The sequence below is a fragment of the Amblyraja radiata genome, chromosome 21 (genome assembly GCF_010909765.2).
Source record: "Amblyraja radiata isolate CabotCenter1 chromosome 21, sAmbRad1.1.pri, whole genome shotgun sequence".
Taxonomy (NCBI): Eukaryota; Metazoa; Chordata; class Chondrichthyes; order Rajiformes; family Rajidae; genus Amblyraja; species Amblyraja radiata.
In genome coordinates, this window is record NC_045976.1 from 12,015,895 (window position 1) to 12,036,206 (window position 20,312).

The window sequence follows — 20,312 nt, forward strand, 5'->3', positions numbered from 1 at the left end:
CTGGAGAACATGGATAAGTGGAAATTTTAGATTGGGACAGAAGAAGAGTCCCACCAAACATCATCTATCCATGTTCTCCAGAGATGCTGCCTTACCCGCTGAGTTACTCCAGCACTTTGTGACCTTTTTAGAGTAATACATTCTTATATTTCCTTTAACAGCAATAAAACATTTCATTTTCATTATACCACATATGCTCACTATTTATAAGATGAAAATATACTAATAATGTTTTAATATCTTAGGGGATTTTTCTTTTAATTCTACATTCAGAACAGTTCCACTAGGACCTAATTAATACAAAGCTTTAAAACATCTTCAACAGACATAATTAATATATCCAAAATGTTTTTGTTACTCTGAAAACACGTTACAATGGAAATATGGGAAGTGAGCACGATTTCCATAAGCAATATATGGAAAATAAATGGACCGACATATATAAAAATATTTTTAAAAACTATGGGATATATGTTGCTTTCAAGTTGCAATTCATTGCACACTCATTTCCAATGAATGATTGGACCCAAGCAATGTTATCAGAGGGTGGAGGGTATATGGAACGAGCTGCCAGAGGAGGCAGTGGAAGCAGGTACTATAACAGCATTTACAAGACATTTGGACAGGTACATGGGTAGGAAAAGTTTAGAGGGATTTTGGCCAAACGCGGGAGGGTGGGACATGCTTAGATTGAGGCTTCTCAGTCGACAAGGATGAGTTCGGCAGAACCGTCTACTTTTGTGCTGCATGGGTCTTTGAGTCAAAACTAAATGATAGTTCTGTCACTCAGTGACCATCAGGAGGCAACATTGCATGGGGAATGTCTGCATTAGGACCTGCAACAATGCAGTTGCAAAGACCATCCAGTGTTCAGCAAACAGATGGATGGTCACTAAAAGGCAGAGAACTTAGAAACAAGGTGAACATTTTCACATAAATATTTTAGCAGCACAACAAGAAAGAATTTGAATTAATTTGGGCACCAGACCCTCTGGGAAGGGTGACAGATAATGTGACAATGCGCATTTTCATAAGGCAAATAATAACTTACATTAAAATGCTGCCTCTACCAAAGAAACGCTGTGTCCTGTTGAATAGTGAACTGTGGGAAAGAGGGATGGCATCTACAAGAACATCTCGATGAGGGTTAGTTAAGAGAAATTAATTTGAAACATTCTTGAGGAACATTTAGATTAATTGAAAGATACAGCATAGAAACAGGCCCTTCGGCACACCGAGCCCACACCAACCATCATCACCCGTTCACACTAGTTCTATGTTATCCCTACACACAATGGGTAATTTACAGAAGCCAATTAACCTACAAATCTGCATGTCTTTGAGATGTGGGAGGAAACTGAGACCTGGGGGAAACCCACGCGGTTACAGGGAGAACGTGTAAACTCCTCTCTGACAGCACCCTAGGTCGGGATTGAACCTGGAACTCTGGCGCTGTGAGGAAGCAGCTCTACCTGCTGCGCCCCTGTGCCACTCGGATTGTTATTTATTTCATGAGGGTGACAACAATGGTGCAATATGATGGAATGTAAGGCGAAAAGAGACACCTCTCTACAAATCACAGTGGGGCACAAGGACTCTTTCAATGTCAAAGAATGATAGGATTCTAGTGGAAACTAATTGTTGGTCAGTAAATCAGTCAGGACTTTAATTGCAACACATAAATCCCCAAATCACATCTATTTTTCACAGTTCTTACTTTTAGGTTTAGAAAATTGTTTGCTCCAACATTGGCACATCAAATCATAGTCCAAAACATTAACTCATATGACTACGGCGATCGTAGCGATAGGTTTAGTTTATTATTGCCACGTGTACCGAGGTACAGTGAAAAGCTTTGTTTTGCATGCTATCCAAACAGTTCAGCGGGTACTCTACATAAATGCAATCAAGTCAACCTCAAGTACGATAGGTAGAGCGAGGTGGAAGCTACGGAGTGCAGAATATAGTTCTCAGCATGTGGAAGTTAAAAAGATTTAAACTTACAGAATGGATTCAGCTGAAACTAAGAAGCTGCCACCTTCTTCTATCAAATTGCAAAACCAGCGAAATGCACTAACCTTTGCTTTCAGCTGAATCCATTCTGTAAGTTTAAATCTTTTTAACAAAGCTAACAAACAGTTGATGTTCCCTTTCCAATAACATAAGCGAGATAACAAGCACAGCTTCATGAATGTCTCCTCTATAATATAAACATTGAGAGAGTATTCAGACTATAAGATTATAATGTGCATCATAAGTAGAAAAAACCAAAATGCTTGTTCTGCAGAAATATAACCTCATATAACCATATATGGCTAACCCTTCCTCTGTCAGAAGAACCTGTCAATCTTAAGAAACTGTCAATCTTAAGGATCTGTCAATCTTAAGAGGCAAGAGACTGTACTATGCTTTGTAGATAAGGTATTGCTGAATCATTGATTATTGGGGTATATATACATGTACTGAGATCAATGTCATTTTGTGTGGGGATGAGAAATCTATATAGTCTGTAATCTGCATACTGTGAAGAGATTTACCACACCTGTCTGGCGAAATAAAGATTGTACTGCTTGATCACTGATTTTAATTGTGTTTTTGTCTGTTTAAGAATACTGAACCATAACAAGCATTGTAGGGCATCAGTTCCAGAGACAAAGCCCAATATCTGCATTGGGGTGGAGGTTTCCACCGGCTGGGCAGTCTCAAACCAGAGATCACGTTCTTGAAATAAAGGGTCAGCTACACAGAAGATAGACACAAAATGCAGGAGTAACTCAGAGGGTCAAACTCAAGTACAATTGATAGAGCAAAGGGGGAGATGCGGAGAGCAGAATGTAGTTCACAGCATCTGTATCTTCTGTCAGACGGGAGCGGGAAAAGAAGGAATGACTGGGGTGGGACAAGTCTTTGATTATGTTGGCTGCTTTCCTGAGGCAGCATGAAGTGTAGATGGAGTCAATGTTGGGGAGTCCGGACAGTCTAATGGACTGGACTACACCCTCAACAACTACTACTCTCTGCAATTTCTTGCGGACTGAGCTGTTTAGTTTAGTTTAGAGATAAGGCACAAAAACAAGCCATTCGGCCCACCAAGTCCGTAGCGGCTAGCGATCCCCACCCACTATCCTACACACACTAGGGACAATTTACATTTATACAAAGCCAATCAACCTATAAACTTGTACGTCTTTGGAGAGTGGGAAGAAACCAAATATCTCGGAGTAAACGGGGAGAACGTACAAACTCCCTACAGGCAACTACTGTAGTCGGGATCGAACTCGGGTATCTGGCGCTGTAAGGCAGCAACTCTACCGCCACACCATTGTGCCGCCCAATTCTCAAACCATGCTGGATACTCTTGTGGCAGTGTTTATTGCACAGACAAAGATCGCCAGTACACATGTCCATATGATGGATCATCGTCCTATACGCTGCTTAATGATTTAAGAACCTGACCATCCAATTGAATTAATATATTTTATTTTTTAATCTTTAGTAATATTAATATTACATGTAATATTGCATGTAATATTAATATGTAGTCTTCAAAATTCTAAACATTTGAAAATCTAGTCTTTAACATTTAAAACGTGGCGGTACGCCATTCATAGAACATAGGCCCGCAATATCCGTACCAACCATGATTGGAAGTTAATTGATTCTCCTCGGCTTGCAAGTCCATCCATTCCCTGCCTATCCACGGAAAAGCAACCAACATAATCAAAGACCTGTCCCACCCCAGGCATTCATTCTTCTTTCTGGCAGAAGGTAGAGAAGCTAGAAACCACGCACCACCAGTCTCGAGGGAACAGATTCTTCCCCTCTGTTATCAGGCTTCTGAACAGTCCTACCAGAACCATGGGTATTGTATGATGCACCTCTATTCCATTACGGACATTGGACTTTGTCTCTGGAACAGATGCCCTACAATGCTGGGAATTATATTCTGCATTCTGTACCTTCTCATTTCTTCCCATTTGCTCTACCTATTGTACTTGAGTTTGACTTGATTGTATTAGGGGAAGAATTTTCTGATTTGATTGGATAGCACACAAAGTTTTTCACGGTACACAAAGTAAGTAAGTTATTTTTATTTACATAGCACATTTAAATCAACTCGCGTTGAAACCAAAGTGCTGTACATAGAAGAAATTGTATTTCCATACATCCATACAAATAAAAAGAAAAACACAAGACACTATAGAATTTAACATGAACGTCCCCCCACAGCAGAATCAACGTTTTCTACTGTGAGTGAAGGCAACAAAGTTCATTCCTCTTCCTCTATGTTCACCCGTGGTCGGGGCCTATTTGAGGCCTCCGCAGTCGCCGCAGCTGAGGCCCGATGTTTCAGGCCCTCTCGCCGGGATGATGGAACTCCGGCGTCGGAAGAACACTCTCAGCGGCTTGGAGTTCCGAATCGGCCGCTTCCTACCGGAGACCGCGGCTCCCGAAGTCCACAGGCCGTGCTGGGCGGAGATTCACACTGACGACCTCGGCGAAAGATCCCAGGCCTCCGCGATGTTAAACTCAGCGCAGCCCGCAGCTGGAAGGTCCGCACCCACAACTCCGTGATGTTGGAGTCGGCGGTCGCAGCACTCCGGAGCTTACCACACGGCGATCCTCGGTAAGGCATCGCCCGCTCCGCGATGGTACTTCAGCGCTGCATCGCCGCCAAAGCTGAAGTTCTGGCCGGTCTCCGGCAGGAAACGCCGCTTCAGTCCAGGTGGCAGGCCGCGAGGTGGGGGCGAAGATGCGGCTCGGAGGAAAGACACATCTCCCACCAGGTAGGGACTGAGCAAAACAGTTCCCCACCCCCCCATAAAAGAACTAGAAGTCCTCCAACAAAACCTTTTAACACATGACAATAATAAACTTAAATCTAATATCCATGTGCCCATCTAAAAGCCTCTTAAATGCCACTGTCGTATCTGCCTTCACCACCACCCCTGGCAGCGGGTTCCAGGCACCCACCACCCTCTGTGCAAAAAAACTTGCCCCGCACGTCTGTATTAAACATTTACTCTCTCACCTTAAAGCTATGCTCCATAGTATTTAACATTTCCACCCTGGGAAAAAGGTTCTGACTGTGTACCTTTCTGTGTCTCTGGTAATTTTATATACTTCTATCAGGTCTACCCTTGGCCTGTGGCACTCCGGATAAAACAATCCCAGATTGTCCCACTTTTCCTTATATATAATGCCCTCTAATCCGGATAGGTACATGCCAATGCCAGTGCGTACCATCACATAAAGCACTGGTCCCGGTATAATTATGGCACGACTGAAGCTTTGTATTTCTGCCTCACCGATGCTGCCATTACTGAGTAAGCACTGGCAGAGTGTGAAATCAAACTTTCACCCGACAAAGGGCTGAGGCAGAGAAACCAATGTCAGTCAGCTTAAGTGCTGAGTTAGGAGGAACTCAGCACAGCGCCGCAGCTGGTAGAGCCGCTGCCTCACAGCGCCAGAGACCCGGGTTCGATCCAGGCCTCAGGTGCTGTCTGTGTGGAATTTCCACGTTCTCCCTGTGACTGCGTGCATTTCCTCCGGTTTCCTCCCACATCCCAGATTTGTAGGTTAATTGGCCTTGGTAAATTGTCCCTAGTGTGTTGGGAGTGGATGAGAAAGTGGGATAACATAGAACTAGTGTGAACGGGTGATCGATGGTCGGCGTGGACTCGGTGGGCTGAAGGGCCTGTCTCCATGCTGTAACTCAGCGGGTCAGGCAGCATCAGGCAGGTCGAGACCCTTCTTCAGTCAGAAATGTCAGTTCAGTTCAGTTTAGTTTATTGTCACTTGTACCTAGATACAGAGAAAAGCTTTTTACAGTCTGTCCATTCCCTCCACAGATGCTGCCTAACCTGCTGAGTTCCTCCAGCACCCTGTGTTTTATTCAAGATTCCAGCATCTGCAGTTCATCCTTCTCTAAATTTACAGTTAGTTCACACGGTACACTATCACTAACTGATTTTACAGTTCAAGTATTAGCATTGCTGTGAAGATTAATCTATTTTTGTCAGTGTTAATGGATGGTCAGCATGGACTCATTGGGCCGAATGGCTCACTGACTCCATATTCACCTTTCAACTTGCTATGTAAATACTAGGGACAGTAATGTGAGTCTCGAACCATAGGACACAGCTTCAGAAGAAAAGGATCTACCTTTAGAATGGACATGAGGAATTGCTTTAGCCAGAGGGCGGTGAATCTGTTGAATTTATTGCCACAGACGGCTGTGGAGGCCAAGTTTATGGGTATTTTTAAAGCAGAGATTGATTGGTTCTTGATTAGTAAAGTTACGAGGAGAATGCAGAAGAATAGGGTTGGGATGGGAAAATGATCAAATGGCGGAGCAGACTAGATGGGCTGAATGGCCTAATTCTGCTTCCATGTGCTAAGCTCTTCTGAAACATATTATATGAATCGTCACTGAAACAGATAAACAGAAGAGAGTGAGATGAAGAGAAAGTGAGAGATAAAATATAGGGAGGCGTACAGAGAGACTGAGAATGGAGGGAGAACTTGAGAGTGGGGGGGAGGGAAGAGAAAGAGATAGAAGGAGAGAGAGAAGGAGTGAAGAAAGAGAGGGAGAGAAAGAGAGGGACACAAAGAGATTCAGAGAAAAGCAATGACATTGTCATTGGGAAGAACTTCCAGGCTGAGAAGTAAAAACCCAGGCTATAGTTTGGCTGAAAACTCCAAACAAGTGTTGCAATCTAAGGAGAAAGCAGGAGCATGTTGCCACAGGCTGAACTAGGCCAAAGTTCAAAACTGGCAGAGACAGCAATATAATAATTAACCTGCAAAGAAATCAACATTTCAGAATTGAGAGAGCGGTGAATGCTAGCAAAGGTCCAGTCAAACCGTAGTGTAAAGTGTGTGCAGTATCGGCACGTTACAAACCCAGTTCCTGCTTGACTCCAATCCTCTTCCTGCATATGAGAGCCTCGAGAGAGAGAGAGAGAGAGAGAGAGAGAGAGAGAGAGAGAGAGAGAGAGAGAGAGAGAGAGAGAGAGAGAGAGAGAGTGAGTTAGTGAAAAATCTGTGACTGTCCTGATCTACACCATTGCCAGAGTTTGGTCACATGCAAATTGGAGGAACAGTGCCACATATTCCGCTTGGGTAGCTGACAACCCAACATTCAATTCTCCACTTTCAATTACACACCCTCCTCTCTTTCCCATTGCTCCTCCCCATCTCTGCACCCATTTCTCCCACCCTCGCCCACCCACCCTCACCCCACTCTGCTCCTCTCCCCTGTCTTGTACGCTCATCTCCCATCCCTGAGTCCCCCATCTCTCTTTTATCCCCCCCTCTTTCCCCCTGTCCCCTCCCTCTGGCTTTACATTTCACTCCTCCTCTTCTCTACTTATCCAACTCATTTTTGGCTCCTTTTCACCTCCAGCCATTGTCACTGACTCCACTCATCTGCTAATCATGTGCACCCCTCCCTGTATCCACCATTTGCCCAGAGTAGGGGAATTGAGGACAAGATTAGATTAGATTAGATTAGATTATTTTAGATTAGTTTAGTTTAGAGATACAGCTCAGCAACAGGCCCTTCGGCCCACTGAGTCTGCCTACACACACCAGGGACAATTTACACATACACCAAGCAAATTAACCTACATATCTGTACATGTTTGGAGTGTGGGAGGAAATCGAAGATCTCGGAGAAAACCCACGCCGTCACGGGGAGAACGTGCAAACTCCGCACAGACAGCACCCGCACGGTCGGGATCGAACCTGGGACTCAGGCACTGCAAGCGCTGTACGGCAGCAACTCTACCGCTGTGCCATTGTGCATTAGATTACTTACTTTTTCAGCTGAGGGGGGAAAGATTTAATAGGAACCTGAAAGGTAACTTTTTTATACAAAGAGTGATGGGTACATGGAACATGCTGCCGGAGGGAGGAGTTAGTGGAGGCAAGTGTTTTCATAACGTTTAAGAAACATTTGGATAGGTGCAGGAATAGGATGGGTTTGGAGGGACATGGACCAGTGTAGATGGGGCATGTTGGGCGGCATGGGCAAGTTGGGCCAAAGGGCCTGTTTCCACACTGTATGACTCAATGACACCATCACTTGCAAGACTTTGTCCCGCCCTCACCTCTCTTCTCCAACTTCCCCCCTTCTCCATCAGTCTGAAGAAGGGTTCTGACCTGAAACGGTGTCTCCCATTTCCCTCCACAGATGCTGCCTGACCTGCTGAGTTCCTCCAACACTTCGCGTTTTGCAAGGATATGGTGACATTGATTTCTTTTGTAAGTGAATTTCCAACACTTTAATTAAATTTCCAGCACAAATGTTTTAAAAAATATCTGAGACTTCATTGCAAACAGCATCCTTCTAAGTTTCGCCAAGGAACTAGTCTGCTAAATTATACTTGTGTGTGATTCTTGTAACACCACCACCCCCTACCCTTGGCTAAAGAACACAACAGCATTTGAGCTGAGGAAATTCAGGTCCAATTGACAATAAGAATTAAGATTCCCAGTGAAACACCACAGGAAAAGTTCCACCAGTAATTCCCAGCTAATGTTGTAAACCCCTTGCAATCTTTACCTCAAAAGTCATATATTTTCAGCACAGTGGTAGAGTTCTCCCCGTGACCGTGTGGGTTTTTTCCGGGAGCTCCATTTTCCACCCACACTCCAAAGACGTACGTTCCAAAGAAGTGCAGGTTCGTACATTAATTGGCTTCTGTAAATTGTCCCTTGTGTGTAGGATGGAGCTTGTGTCAAGGTGATTGATGGTTATGTGGGACTCGGATTCCTTATAACAACCTTATAGCAAGATTCCTTATAACAACCAATGCTATCCGTGCAAGAATTGCAAACTCCACTAGGAAATCCAGATACCAGCGTAACAATAGTCTTTAATAGACTTTATATTCGCACTAAACGTTATACCCTTTATCCTCTACCTGTAAACAGTGGACAGCTTGATTGTAATCACGTGTAGCCTTTTCTTTGAATGGTTAGCACGCAACACAAAGCTTTTCACACGTGACAATAATAAACTAAACCAACTTAAACGAAAGCAGATCAAGCAAGCCAAAGTTTAAGCGTGTACGTACAAGCAAAAACAGAAGACTTTAGATTTAGTTTTACAGATACGGAAACAGGCCCACCAAGTCCGTGCCATCCAGCGATCATCCGTACATTAGATCTATCCTAGGGAGGTACGGTGGCGCAGCTGTAGAGTTGCTGCCTTACAGCGCCGGAGACTCGGGTTTGATCCCAACTCGGGGATGCTTTCTGTACGGAGTTTTACGTTCTCCCCAAGACCACGTGGGTTTTTCTCTAAAATCTTCGGTTTTCTCCCATACTCCAAAGACGTAAAGGTATGTAGGTAAATTGGCTTGGTAAATGTAAAAATTGTCCCGAGTGTTAACATGCGGGGATCTCGCTGGTCGGCGCGGAACCGGTGGTCTGAAGGACCTGTTTCCGCGCTGTACCTCTAAACCTTCAAACTGTAAACACAAGGGACAATTTACAGCAGAAAATTAACCTACAAACCTGCGCGTCTTTGGAATGTGGGAGGAGACCAGAGCACCCGGAAAAAACCCACACGGTCACAGGGAAAACGTGCAGACTCCACACGGACAGCACCCAAGGTCAGGATCAAACACGGGTCTCTGGCGCTCTGAGGCAGCGGCTCTACCAGCTGCCACCCCACTGTGACACCCCATTGGAGAGAATTCAGTGAGTTCATTTTTATTAAATTGTAAACACTTAAAAGATTAGCAGCTATTCTCCGCTCAGTTACTAAGAAAAACGTCAACCAAAAATCTTTTCACTAAACATTTTGAACAATTTACTGGAACAAAACACAGCACCACCCTGTGGCTAGATTACGCAATCCAAAGGTGACAAGCGTATCAGTCGTTGCAGTGATAAACATCAACCCTTCTTGTATTTAATCATTTTCTCAGGATCTAGACAGCCCTTAATGCCCATCCTCCAAATGCCCTTGAGGTTGGGAACCACATTCTTGAACCATTTCAGTCTTTCTTTTACCAGATTGCTGCCTGGATTAGAGGGTTTCAGCTACTGGGAGAGGTCGGACAGAACTGGATTGTTTTCTTTGGAGGTTGAGGGGAGATTTCACAGAAGTATTATGAGTATATAAAATTACAGATAGGGTAGACAGTCAGAACCTTTTTATCCCAGGGTGGAATTGTCCAACAGGAGAGGGTATAGCTATAAGGTGAGAGGGGGAAGGTTTAATGGAGATGTGCGGGACAAGTTTTTTTGCAGAGAGTGGTGGGTGCCTGGAACACATTGCCAGAAGTGGTGGTGGAGGCAGATACGACACAGTAGTTGTTTTTAAAGAGACTTTTGGTTAGGTGTATGGATATACAAGGATGGAGAGATATGGATCATGTGCAGGCAGTGGTGATTAATTTAACTTGGCATTGCGTTTGGCATGGACATTGTGGGCCAAAGGGCCTGCTCCTATGCTGTGGATTTTCCCAGAGAGGAAATGTCAAAGACTTGAGGGCATAGTTTTAACGTGAGAGAGGCATCGTTTGAAGGGGGTGTGCAGGATCATTTTCTTTGCATAGGGTGGTGGGTGGCGGGAACGCGCTGCTGCGAGTGGTGGTGGAGGCAGATACGATAGTGGCTTTTAAGAGGCTTTTGGAAAGGCCCAGGGAATAGAGATATGGATTATGTGCAGTTAGTATCATGTTCAGCACATTGCAGATGAAGTGCCTGTTCCTGTACAGTTCTGTGTACAGTCTCTGCTTATAAAGCAGTCTTTTTTTTTTGCTACACTTACTGAATTATGCCCTGATATGCACATATAATAAAACAGAATAATTACCTGAGTACAAACAGTTTGTGATAGAAAAGCGAACAATCAGATTACTGATATGCAAAGTCCTGCCAAGGTCTATTACCCTTTTTATATCACAATTTCAATTAGGATTAAACTGGCCATCCAATCTTAGATGCCCGTAATGATCTCTCTACTTTGGAATGCAATTTTGAGCGTTGCTATTTATTACTTGCATACTAACAAGTTTTCTCTGGCATAATAACCTTGATTTCAGATTCTGATACTGCAAGCCTCCAAATTGCAGCCTTGGCTCTCTGACCCGTATGCGTGGAATAGGTTTCCTGAAATCCTCTTTACCTCATTACCCCCTTAATTGTTTCATTGCCAAATTGAACTAAGGATGGCACGGTGGCACAGCTGGTAGAGCCACTACCCCACGGCACCAGAGACCCGAGTATTATCCAAACCCTGGGTGCTGTCTGTGTGGAGTTTGCACGTACTCCCTGTGTCTGCGTGGGTTTCCTCCAGCTCACCCAAGGTCAGGATCAACCATGGGTCCCTGGTGATGTGAAGCAGCGGCTCTACCCATTGCACCACCCTATTTAAAAAACAATTTACTAACTCAAAACCCAGGCAACATTGCTGAACAAAACAGTTAGCATTAGACCTTGCATCGAAACATACATCCGTCTGAAGAAGGGCCCCGATCTGAAACGTCGTCTGACAATTTCCCTCCACAGATGCTGCCTGACCTGCCGAGTTCCTCCAGCATTTTGTGTTGTCCATGTAAATTTGGCAGTTTTTAAGACAAACCAGCTTTGTGGTTAAATGCCTCCAGAATACTTGCCAATCGCTGCCCGAGTAGTTATATAAATGTAGAATCCAAACAAAAAATTAAGATGAAATTGAGCTGTTTCATTAATTCACGACTTTGAATCAGACATTTTAGGCTCCGACTTTCCCCACCAATTTCTTTTAAACTTCACGCAAGACACACACTTTATAAAATAGTCTCGGTAACGTCCCACTGTGACCCGTGTAGAATTAAAAATTTGCTTGGTTCTGTTCAAGAAAAAAGAAACACAAATTGGTTTCAAGTATTTATTAAAAGAACATATACTGAAAAAGATAATTGGAATGTCATTATACGTACAAAAAGCAAAATCATTTATCTGAATTAAATCACATCAGAATTAAACTGGCTCATGGTCAAATGTTGGATGTGATAATGTGGGTACCTAACATGGAGATGAGTGGTGCCCGAGGAACATAGAACAGCACAGCACAGGAACAGGCCCTTCGGCCCACAATGTCTGTGCCCAACATGACAAAATCTAATGTCTCCGGCCTGCATGTGATCCATATCCCTCCATTCCCTGCATATCTACGTGCCTATCCAAAAGCCTCTTAAGTTCCACTGGAAGGAATGTGACGGTACTTAATTGATAATGAAAGCGTTAAAAGAATAAGCGGGTCGAGTTCTACAAAATCAGGTAAGTTTGGATCATGGCAGGTTTAGATCAGATTCATAGTGTCATATAGTAAGGAAACAGGCCCTTCGGCCCAACTCATCAATGCTGACCAAGATGCCCTCCCTAAATTAATCCCATGATGCTTTCAAGAGAGTTAGATATAGCTCTTAGGGCTAACAGAATCAAGTGATATGGGGAGAAAGCAGGAACTGGGTATTAATTTTATCTGATCAGCCATGTTTATATTGAATGGCGGTGCTGGCTCCATGGCCTATTCCTGCACCTATTTTCAATGCTTCTATTTGCCTAAAATGTTCCTACCCATGTACGTGTCCAAGTGTCTCTTAAATGCTGCCATTGTACCTGCCGCATCTACCTCCTCTGGCAGCTCATTCCATACACACGCCACCCTGAGTGAAAAAGTTGTCCCTCATATTCCTATTAAATCTTTCCCCTCTCACCTTAAACCTAAGTCCTCTAGTTCTTGATTCTCCTACCCTCGGTAAAAGAATCTGTGCCATCACCCTATCAATTCCCCTCATCTTTTTATACAACTCTATAAGATCACCCCTCAGCCTCTTGCTCTCCAAGGAATAAAGTGCTAGCCTGCCCAACCTCTCCCTATAGATAGGCACAAAGTGCTGGAGTAACTCAACCGGCATCATGCATCACTGAAGAATATGGATATGTGACCTTTCGGGTCGCGACCCTTCTTCGGACTGATGAAATTGTCCCAACCTGAAACCACACCTATCCATGGTCTCCAGAGATGTTGCCTGACCCGCTGGGCTACTCCAGCACTTTGTCACCAGCTGTTATATCTGTTCTTCCAGGGTACATTACAGCCTAATAAATGCATTCAAAATTACACTTAATTTCTTGTAAGGAACTGGCCCCTAGATTACAACTGGCAAAACCTTACTCTGTCAGTGGTGGAAACACGGAACTGCAGATGCTGGTGTACAAAACAAGACCCAAAGTGCTGGGTCTGTTTTGGTAAACCAGCAATTACAGTTCATTGGGTCTACATTTTTATAGAAGGCCAACAAGTGCGGTGTTGAATAATTACCAAGCAGAAACAAAGTTCCCTAAACGAGTTTTATCATATCAGAGGAGAAACGTTCTATCGCTCACCCCCACCCAGAACAGCAACGTCATCCTGTCTGAAGAAAGGTCCCGACCCAACAAGTCACCCATTCCTTCTATCCTGAGATGCTGCCTAACCTGTTGAGTTACTCCAGCATTTAGCTTCTATCTTCAGTTTAAACCAGCATCTGCAATTCTTTTCCAACACGTCATCCTGCAGTTTATTTAATCTTCCTTCCCACAACACTTTTCCAACAAACTAAACATGGATTTTGCACATACATTGTAATGATGTCGATTATTGTTGTTATTATTATTATACGGCATTGCTGAGTATAAGTAAAAATAGCGTGGAATTACGGGGAGGAGGGAATCTTTTTTTTGGTGGTTAAAGAAGTGGTGGACATTTGCCGCTTGGGTTTAAAAGCGCATGCCCGTCTTCAGCACCCTGTAGGCCATGGAGAAGGTGGTCGCCATGCCCACTATCCAGCTGATCCCTCGTGCGGGTTGGGGAAGAGGAGTCAGGTAGGCGATAGTGTGGAAGATGCGGGAACCGGCGAAGATTCGGAAATGCAGCAGTGCCGTGGTCAGGTCTGGCCCCGTGAGGGCGTACATAAAACCAAAACTGATGAAGGGGACAATATTCTCCAGGTCGTTCTGGTGGCACCTGCAAGAGGGGGCAGAAGAGACAAACACCTCAGGTATGTTCACAGTCTAGTTTAGTTTAGAGATACAGCATGGAAACAAGCTCGTCAGCCCGTGCAGCAGGGGCAGCGCAGTGGTAGAACGGTAAAGCTGCCACCTTACAGACTGTGACCATCCACCGGGTGGCGCCATCAGCAATGGCAGCCTCGCCAACGGCCTGTCTGTCTTTTCGTCTTTTTTGTTATTTTTAGTATATTTACTTTTTTTTTCCAATCTCTTACCTTGCCGGAGATGCGATTGTTTTCCGGATCGTATCTCCGGTCGCTCTGCGGCCTAACATCACGGAGCTAGCGGCCTTGCTCGAGACTGACTTTGAGCCCCACTTGTTGCTTTTTATTGGTATGACTGTATGGCAAATTAAATTCCTCGTATGTTGCAAAACATACTTGGCTAATAAAGTATGATTATGATTACAGCCCCAGAAAACCGGTTTCAATTCTGACCATGGGTGCTATCTGTGTGTAGATTGTACGTTCTCCCCGTGACCTACATGGGTTTTTGTTCCGGGATCACATTCCAAAGACGTACAGACTTGTAGGCTAAGTGGCTTGGTAAAATTGTAAAAAATTGTTGTGTGTGAGTGTGAGTGCGAGTATGTCACCAGTCGGCGTCGACATGGTGGGCTGAAGGGCCTGCTTCCATGCTGCTGCGCTAAACTAAACCAAAATTGGGGGTTAAAAAAAAAGACACAAAGTGCTGGAGAAAGTCAGCGGTAGCATCCCTGGAGAACATGGATAGGCAACGTTTCAGGTCGAAATCTTTCTTCAGATTGATTGTGTCGGTGAGAATTGGCCCAAATACATCATGCTTCTGCGCCCCCCACACATTTTTTTCCCTAATAATCCGTCTGAAGAAGGTCCCAACCCAAAACACCCATGTCACCTATCCATGTTCTCCATAGATGCTGTATGGCCTACTGAGTGACTCCGGCACTCTGTGTCTTTATTTGGTGAACCAGCAGCATCTGTGTGTTGTTGTGCCTCCATTTACCTCCTCACACGCTCCACATCCGGGTCGGACCTCGTTAACTTTTTCCCGGTTTCTTCATCCTTGCGACCATGGGCCCGGGCATCCTCTGCGTTGGCAAAGGCCTGTTCACAAATCAGGTTTTAAACATGTTAGCGGTAATTGAACAGAAACACAGTGCAAACAATTCTCTGCTTGTGGAAATCCAGAAATTATCGACTTCTACTGATTGAAAGATACAGCACGGCAACAAGTCCTTCGGCCCACCAAGTCCACGGCGACCATCGATCACCCGTTCACACTGGCACTATGTTATCCCACTTTCTCATCCAATCCCTACACACTGGGGGCACTTTTACAGAGGGTCAATTAACCTACAAACCCGCACGCCTTCGGGACGTGGGGGGAAACCAGAGCACCCGGAGAAAACCCACGCGGTCACAGGGAGAACGTGCAAACTCCACACAGAGCACAGCCGTAGTGAGGTTCGAGCCCGGGTCTCCGGCGCTGGGAGGCAGCAGCACTACCCGCTGCGGCATTGTGTCCTCAGAAATATTTGAGTAAGCAATTTAAAGTTCTGAAATTAATTCTGATGGGATCCTATTACAAATAGTGTCTATACCGCTAAAATAAAATAAATCTGTTATAACGAAAAGACCAAAAGCCTTATTTAGTACATGCCTCGCACAAGTACATATCAACTGATACGGGATTAATAATCTGATATTCCTCATGGAGAAATGCAGAAAAAATAAGCACAGATGTAATAAAAATGATAATTTTCTTTTGCAAACATAAAGTCTACAGTAAACCCTCACATGGGGGGAGGCTGCTGTCCATTATTGCTGATTGTCCGCTATAACTGAGTGAGGGGTGTAAAGATTCACCCAAGGCCGGATGGGAAGAAACATGACAAGTGGGAATTCACAGGCTGGGGAGCCACGGATGGGCCCGGTACTCACGCCTGTCTTCATGCTGCTCACTCTCTCCACTCCCGCAAACAGATGCTCCCGCCACGGGGTGCCAGCTCGTTGGGAAACTGGCGGAAGTGGGGAGGAGGGCTCAACAGGAGCCCCGGTCCGCTATAACCCAAACCCGCTACATAGATGCCCGTGATTGTGAGGGTTTGCTGTATTGATGTTGATCATTTATGTTTTAAGAAACTGCAGATGCTGGAAAAATCGAAGGTAGACAAAAATGCTGGAGAAACTCAGCGGGTGAGGCAGCATCTATGGAGCGACGGAATAGGTGACGTTTCGGATCGAGACCCTTCTTCAAACTGATGTGGAGGCAAGGGGGGGGGGGAAGAAGAAAGGAAGAGGCAGAGACAGTAGGCTGTGGGAGAGCTGGGAAGGAGGGAGAAAGCAAGGACTACCTGAAATTGGAGGTCAATGTTCATACCGCTGGAGTGTGAACTGCCCAAGCGAAATATGAGGTGCTGCTCCTCCAATTTGCAGTGGGCCTCACTCTGGCCACGGAGGAGGCCCAGGACAGAAAGACACATCAGGTTGGTTATTGCGAACCGGACGGAGGCGTTGGGCGAAGCGATCACCTCTTCCTTTCATCTTCCCCCCCCCCCCCCTCCACATCAGTCTGAAGAAGGGTCTCGACCCGAAACGTCACCTATTCCTTCGCTCCAAAGATGCTGCCTCACCCGCTGAGTTTCTCCAGCATTTTTGTCTACCTTTGATCGTTTAAGTTGTTATTTATTCCTTATGTGGAGAGGTTCAATGGTTTTAATGGAATATATCCATTTCAATCTTAGCATTTATTACTTTTAAAGACTTGTCCCACCCCAGTCATTCCTTCTACTCCCCATTCCCGTCGGGCAGAAGGTACAGAAGCTTGAAAATGTGCACCACCTGCCTCAGGGACAGTTTCTTCCCCTCAATAATCAGGCTTCTGAGCGGCCCATCCATAAGCTAGGGTACTGTCCAATTCACCTCTACCCCATTGCGGACGTTGGACCTTGTCTCTGGAACTGATGCGCTACAATGCTGAGAACTAGATTCTGCACTCTGTATCTTCCCCTTTGCTCTACCTATTGTACTTGCATTTGGCTTGATTGCATTCACATAGTATTTTGAATGGATAGCACACAAACAAAAGCTTTTCATTGTAACTCAGTTCATGTGACAATAATAACCTCATCCTTTCAAATGAAAATTAGCGATGCCAACAATTTAATAATAATAATAATAATTTGTTTATAGGGACAGTGCATATTAATGAACATTTGCATGTAAATATGCGAGATTGTAGCCAATCAGTAGCTAATTTATCAAGAGAGAGCATGTGTTCCAGATTATTGACAACACATGACAAAGTGCATAAAGAGGCAAGCTCAAACATGAAGTTAAGACCATTTGGAAGTTTCAACCCAAACACACAATTGAGGCGCCACATTTTGTAGAGCCGCTGCCTCACAGCGCCAGAGACCCGGGTTCGATCCTGACCTCGGGTGCCGTCTTTTGGTGGAGTTTGTCCATTCTCCCAGCTTCCTCCGGCTGCTCCAGTTTCCTCCCACATTCCAAAGACGTACATGTTTGTGGGTTAATTGGCCCTCTGTAAAATTGCCCAGTGTGTAGGGAGTGGATGAGAAAGTGGGAGCAGATAGAACTAGTGTGAACAAGTGATGGTCAGCATGGACTTGTTGGGCCGAAAGTGTCTCCACGCTGTATTTTTCAATCACTTCAATCACAATTAAGACAAAGTGATTTACTATTGAAGATTTAGCTGATAAATTATATCAAACAGCAATGACAATATTTGTTGCTTAAGTCAAGTGGATCTGAAATATTTCCTTTTCACAGGTTCATGATTTTTAATATCTGCATTTTGTTTTTTTACACAGAATTTGATTTTGTTAAAGTCTCAATAGCAAGAAAGCATAGAATGCTCCAATTAGTTTAAAATAGGAGCAAACTCAATTCATTCTTTCTTCGAGAATGAACACAAAAACAGGGATGTAATGCTGAGACTCTATAGGGCACTGGTCAGGCCGCATTTGGAATATTGGGAGCAATTTTGGGCTGAGGAAGGATGTGCTGGCTCTGGAGAGGGTCCAGAGGAGGTTTCCAAGAATGATCCCAGGAATGAGTGGGTTAACATATGATGAGTGTTTTATGGGCCTGTACTCACTGGAGTTTAGAAGAATGAGGGGGGGACCTCATTGAAACATACAGAATAGTGAAAGGCATATAGAGTGGATGTGGAGAGGATGTTTCCACTAGTGAGAGTCTAGTACTAGAGATCATAGCTTCAGAATTAAAGGATGTTCTTTTTGGAAGTTGAGACAAATTTCTTTAGTCAGAGGGTGGTGAATCTGTGGAATGTTTTGCCACCGAAGGCTGTGGCGACCATCAGTGGATATTTTTAAGGCAGAGATAGATTATTGATTAGTACAGATTTCAGAGGTTATGGGGAAAAGGCAGAAGAATGGGGAGAGATAGATGAGCCATGATTGAATGATGGAGTAGACTTGATGGGCCAAATGGCCTAATTCTGTTCTTATCTCTTATCACGTGGAAGCTTTTAGTTAGTTGGTTGACTATGTTGACAATGTAATAATGTGAACTTGCACCATAATTTTATGATGATGAACTTTGAACATCAAAAATACAAAACTGAACTTAATATATTCCACTCAAGGTAAATCGAATTTCCAGTTACAATTATTAATAATCAAGGTTTCTTCACTGACATGGTATTTCCTGTTTAGAGATACAGCGTGGAAACAGGCCCTTCGGCCCACCGAGTCCACGTCGACCATCGATCACCCATTCACACTAGTTCTATGTTATCTCACTTTCTCATCCACTCCCTACATACACACTAGTATAATTTACAGTCCCCAAGAGAAACAAGGAACTGCAAATTCTGGTATACAAAAAAAAATACACAAATGCTGGAGTAACTCAGGGGGCATGCAGCATCTCTAAAGAACATGGATAGGTGATGTTTCAGGTTGGGTCTGGTCTGAAGAAGGGTCCCAACCCGAGACGTCAACCATCCATGTTCTCCCTGTTCACCAGAGAAGCTGCCTGACCCGCTGAGTTACTCCAGCACCATGTGTCTTTTTTCCTCCTCACTATTTCATTGTTTTGCGATTAGAATTAAAGTGTTTAATTCTCATACGCAGCAAATATCAACAGGATATTGAAATTCTTATTTGTAGCAGTTTTACAGGCACATAAGATGCAATAACAGCAAAGACTTATCAGTTATTCTAAGTACATCATGATTGTGCTAAAGAACTAAAGTACATGGTGCAAAGTCTGGAGTGACTCGGTGCTGAAATAGGGTTGAGGCTAATGTTGTGCAGCGTGGTTCAAGAAGCTGATGGTTGTTGGGAAGAAGTTGCTCTTGAACCTGGTGATCACAGTTTTCGGGCTCCTATATCTTCTTCCCAATAGCAGAAGTGAAATGAAGTCCTTCTTCCTCCCCTCCCCCTCTCCCTCGTCACCCATCTCCCTCCCTCCCCCACCCCTCGCATTCCCTCCCGTCCCATCGAATCAACGGGATGGGAGGGAATGCGAGGGGTGGGGGCCCTTCGGCCCAACGTGCCCACACCGACCACCATGTCCCGTCTACACCAGACCCTTACATGCCCCGTCTACACCCACCTTTTTGTCCCTGATTTGGGAGTGAGAAAGTTGGCAACTCTATTCAGCACAGACATTGTGGGCTGAAGGGCCTGTTACTGTACTATTCCATGTTCTGTTCTTATGCAATCTTCAGGCAGTAACTGAGTGAATCGACTTTTTTTTTATATACAAATCGATAAGGTGCCATTTTAAAATCAGTTAATATCATTCCACTTGCGAACCTTGTTTATAGATTAACTTACCCCACGAGTCATCCTAAAATAGCCCGTCAAGGGTCCCATAAGCATCATCTTCAGCACCACGATGCTGGCATACGTGGAATAAGCCAGGAAAACCTCGTCTTTAAATATATCCAACATCTCCAAGCCAGGAAATCAGCAAACGCTGGAAAAACACACAGATAAAAACACACAGGTTAAATAATGATTGATGCTTTAAAATTACACTCCAGTCGCCAGCGTCCCTGTCTCGGTGGTTGGCGTGCACTTTTAAAGCAAAGGGTAAAAGTTTGCTTCTAACTTTTTAAGAGGCTGCAAGAAGTTGTTGTACTTGTGTGAAACTCTGCTGCAGCTCGACAACTCCCTGCTGCTGCCTCTACTGCCGCCGGATACTGGAGGACCGCGCCGTCCCGCCCCGCCCTCTGGGTCGCGTCTGCCAACACCAGCGCCACGCGTGCGGCACTTCGGC

At 44.6% G+C, this 20,312-nt stretch overlaps 1 protein-coding gene and 1 long non-coding RNA gene across 3 annotated transcripts; both read right to left on the reverse strand.

Moving 5' to 3' along the window:
* Positions 1–441: 441 nt before the first annotated feature.
* LOC116985107 lies at positions 442–10,084 on the reverse strand. The gene is made up of 3 exons (XR_004415206.1): positions 9,807–10,084; positions 4,566–4,567; positions 442–460 (listed from the first exon to the last, which is right to left on the reverse strand). It is a non-coding gene; the product is annotated as an uncharacterized LOC116985107 (long non-coding RNA).
* Positions 10,085–11,876: 1,792 nt separating this feature from the next.
* mgst1 (microsomal glutathione S-transferase 1) lies at positions 11,877–20,255 on the reverse strand. 2 transcript variants are annotated; one of them, XM_033039533.1, is made up of 4 exons: positions 20,145–20,255; positions 19,868–20,009; positions 15,043–15,143; positions 11,877–14,014 (listed from the first exon to the last, which is right to left on the reverse strand). In XM_033039533.1, exons 2-4 carry the CDS (start codon positions 19,982–19,984, stop codon positions 13,768–13,770), a joined length of 465 nt encoding a protein of 154 aa, XP_032895424.1. In that variant the 5' UTR covers positions 19,985–20,009; positions 20,145–20,255; the 3' UTR covers positions 11,877–13,767. The 2 variants fall into 2 exon arrangements, with proteins under 2 accessions (XP_032895424.1, XP_032895423.1); XM_033039532.1 differs by having other exon boundaries at positions 20,175–20,251.
* Positions 20,256–20,312: the final 57 nt, after the last annotated feature.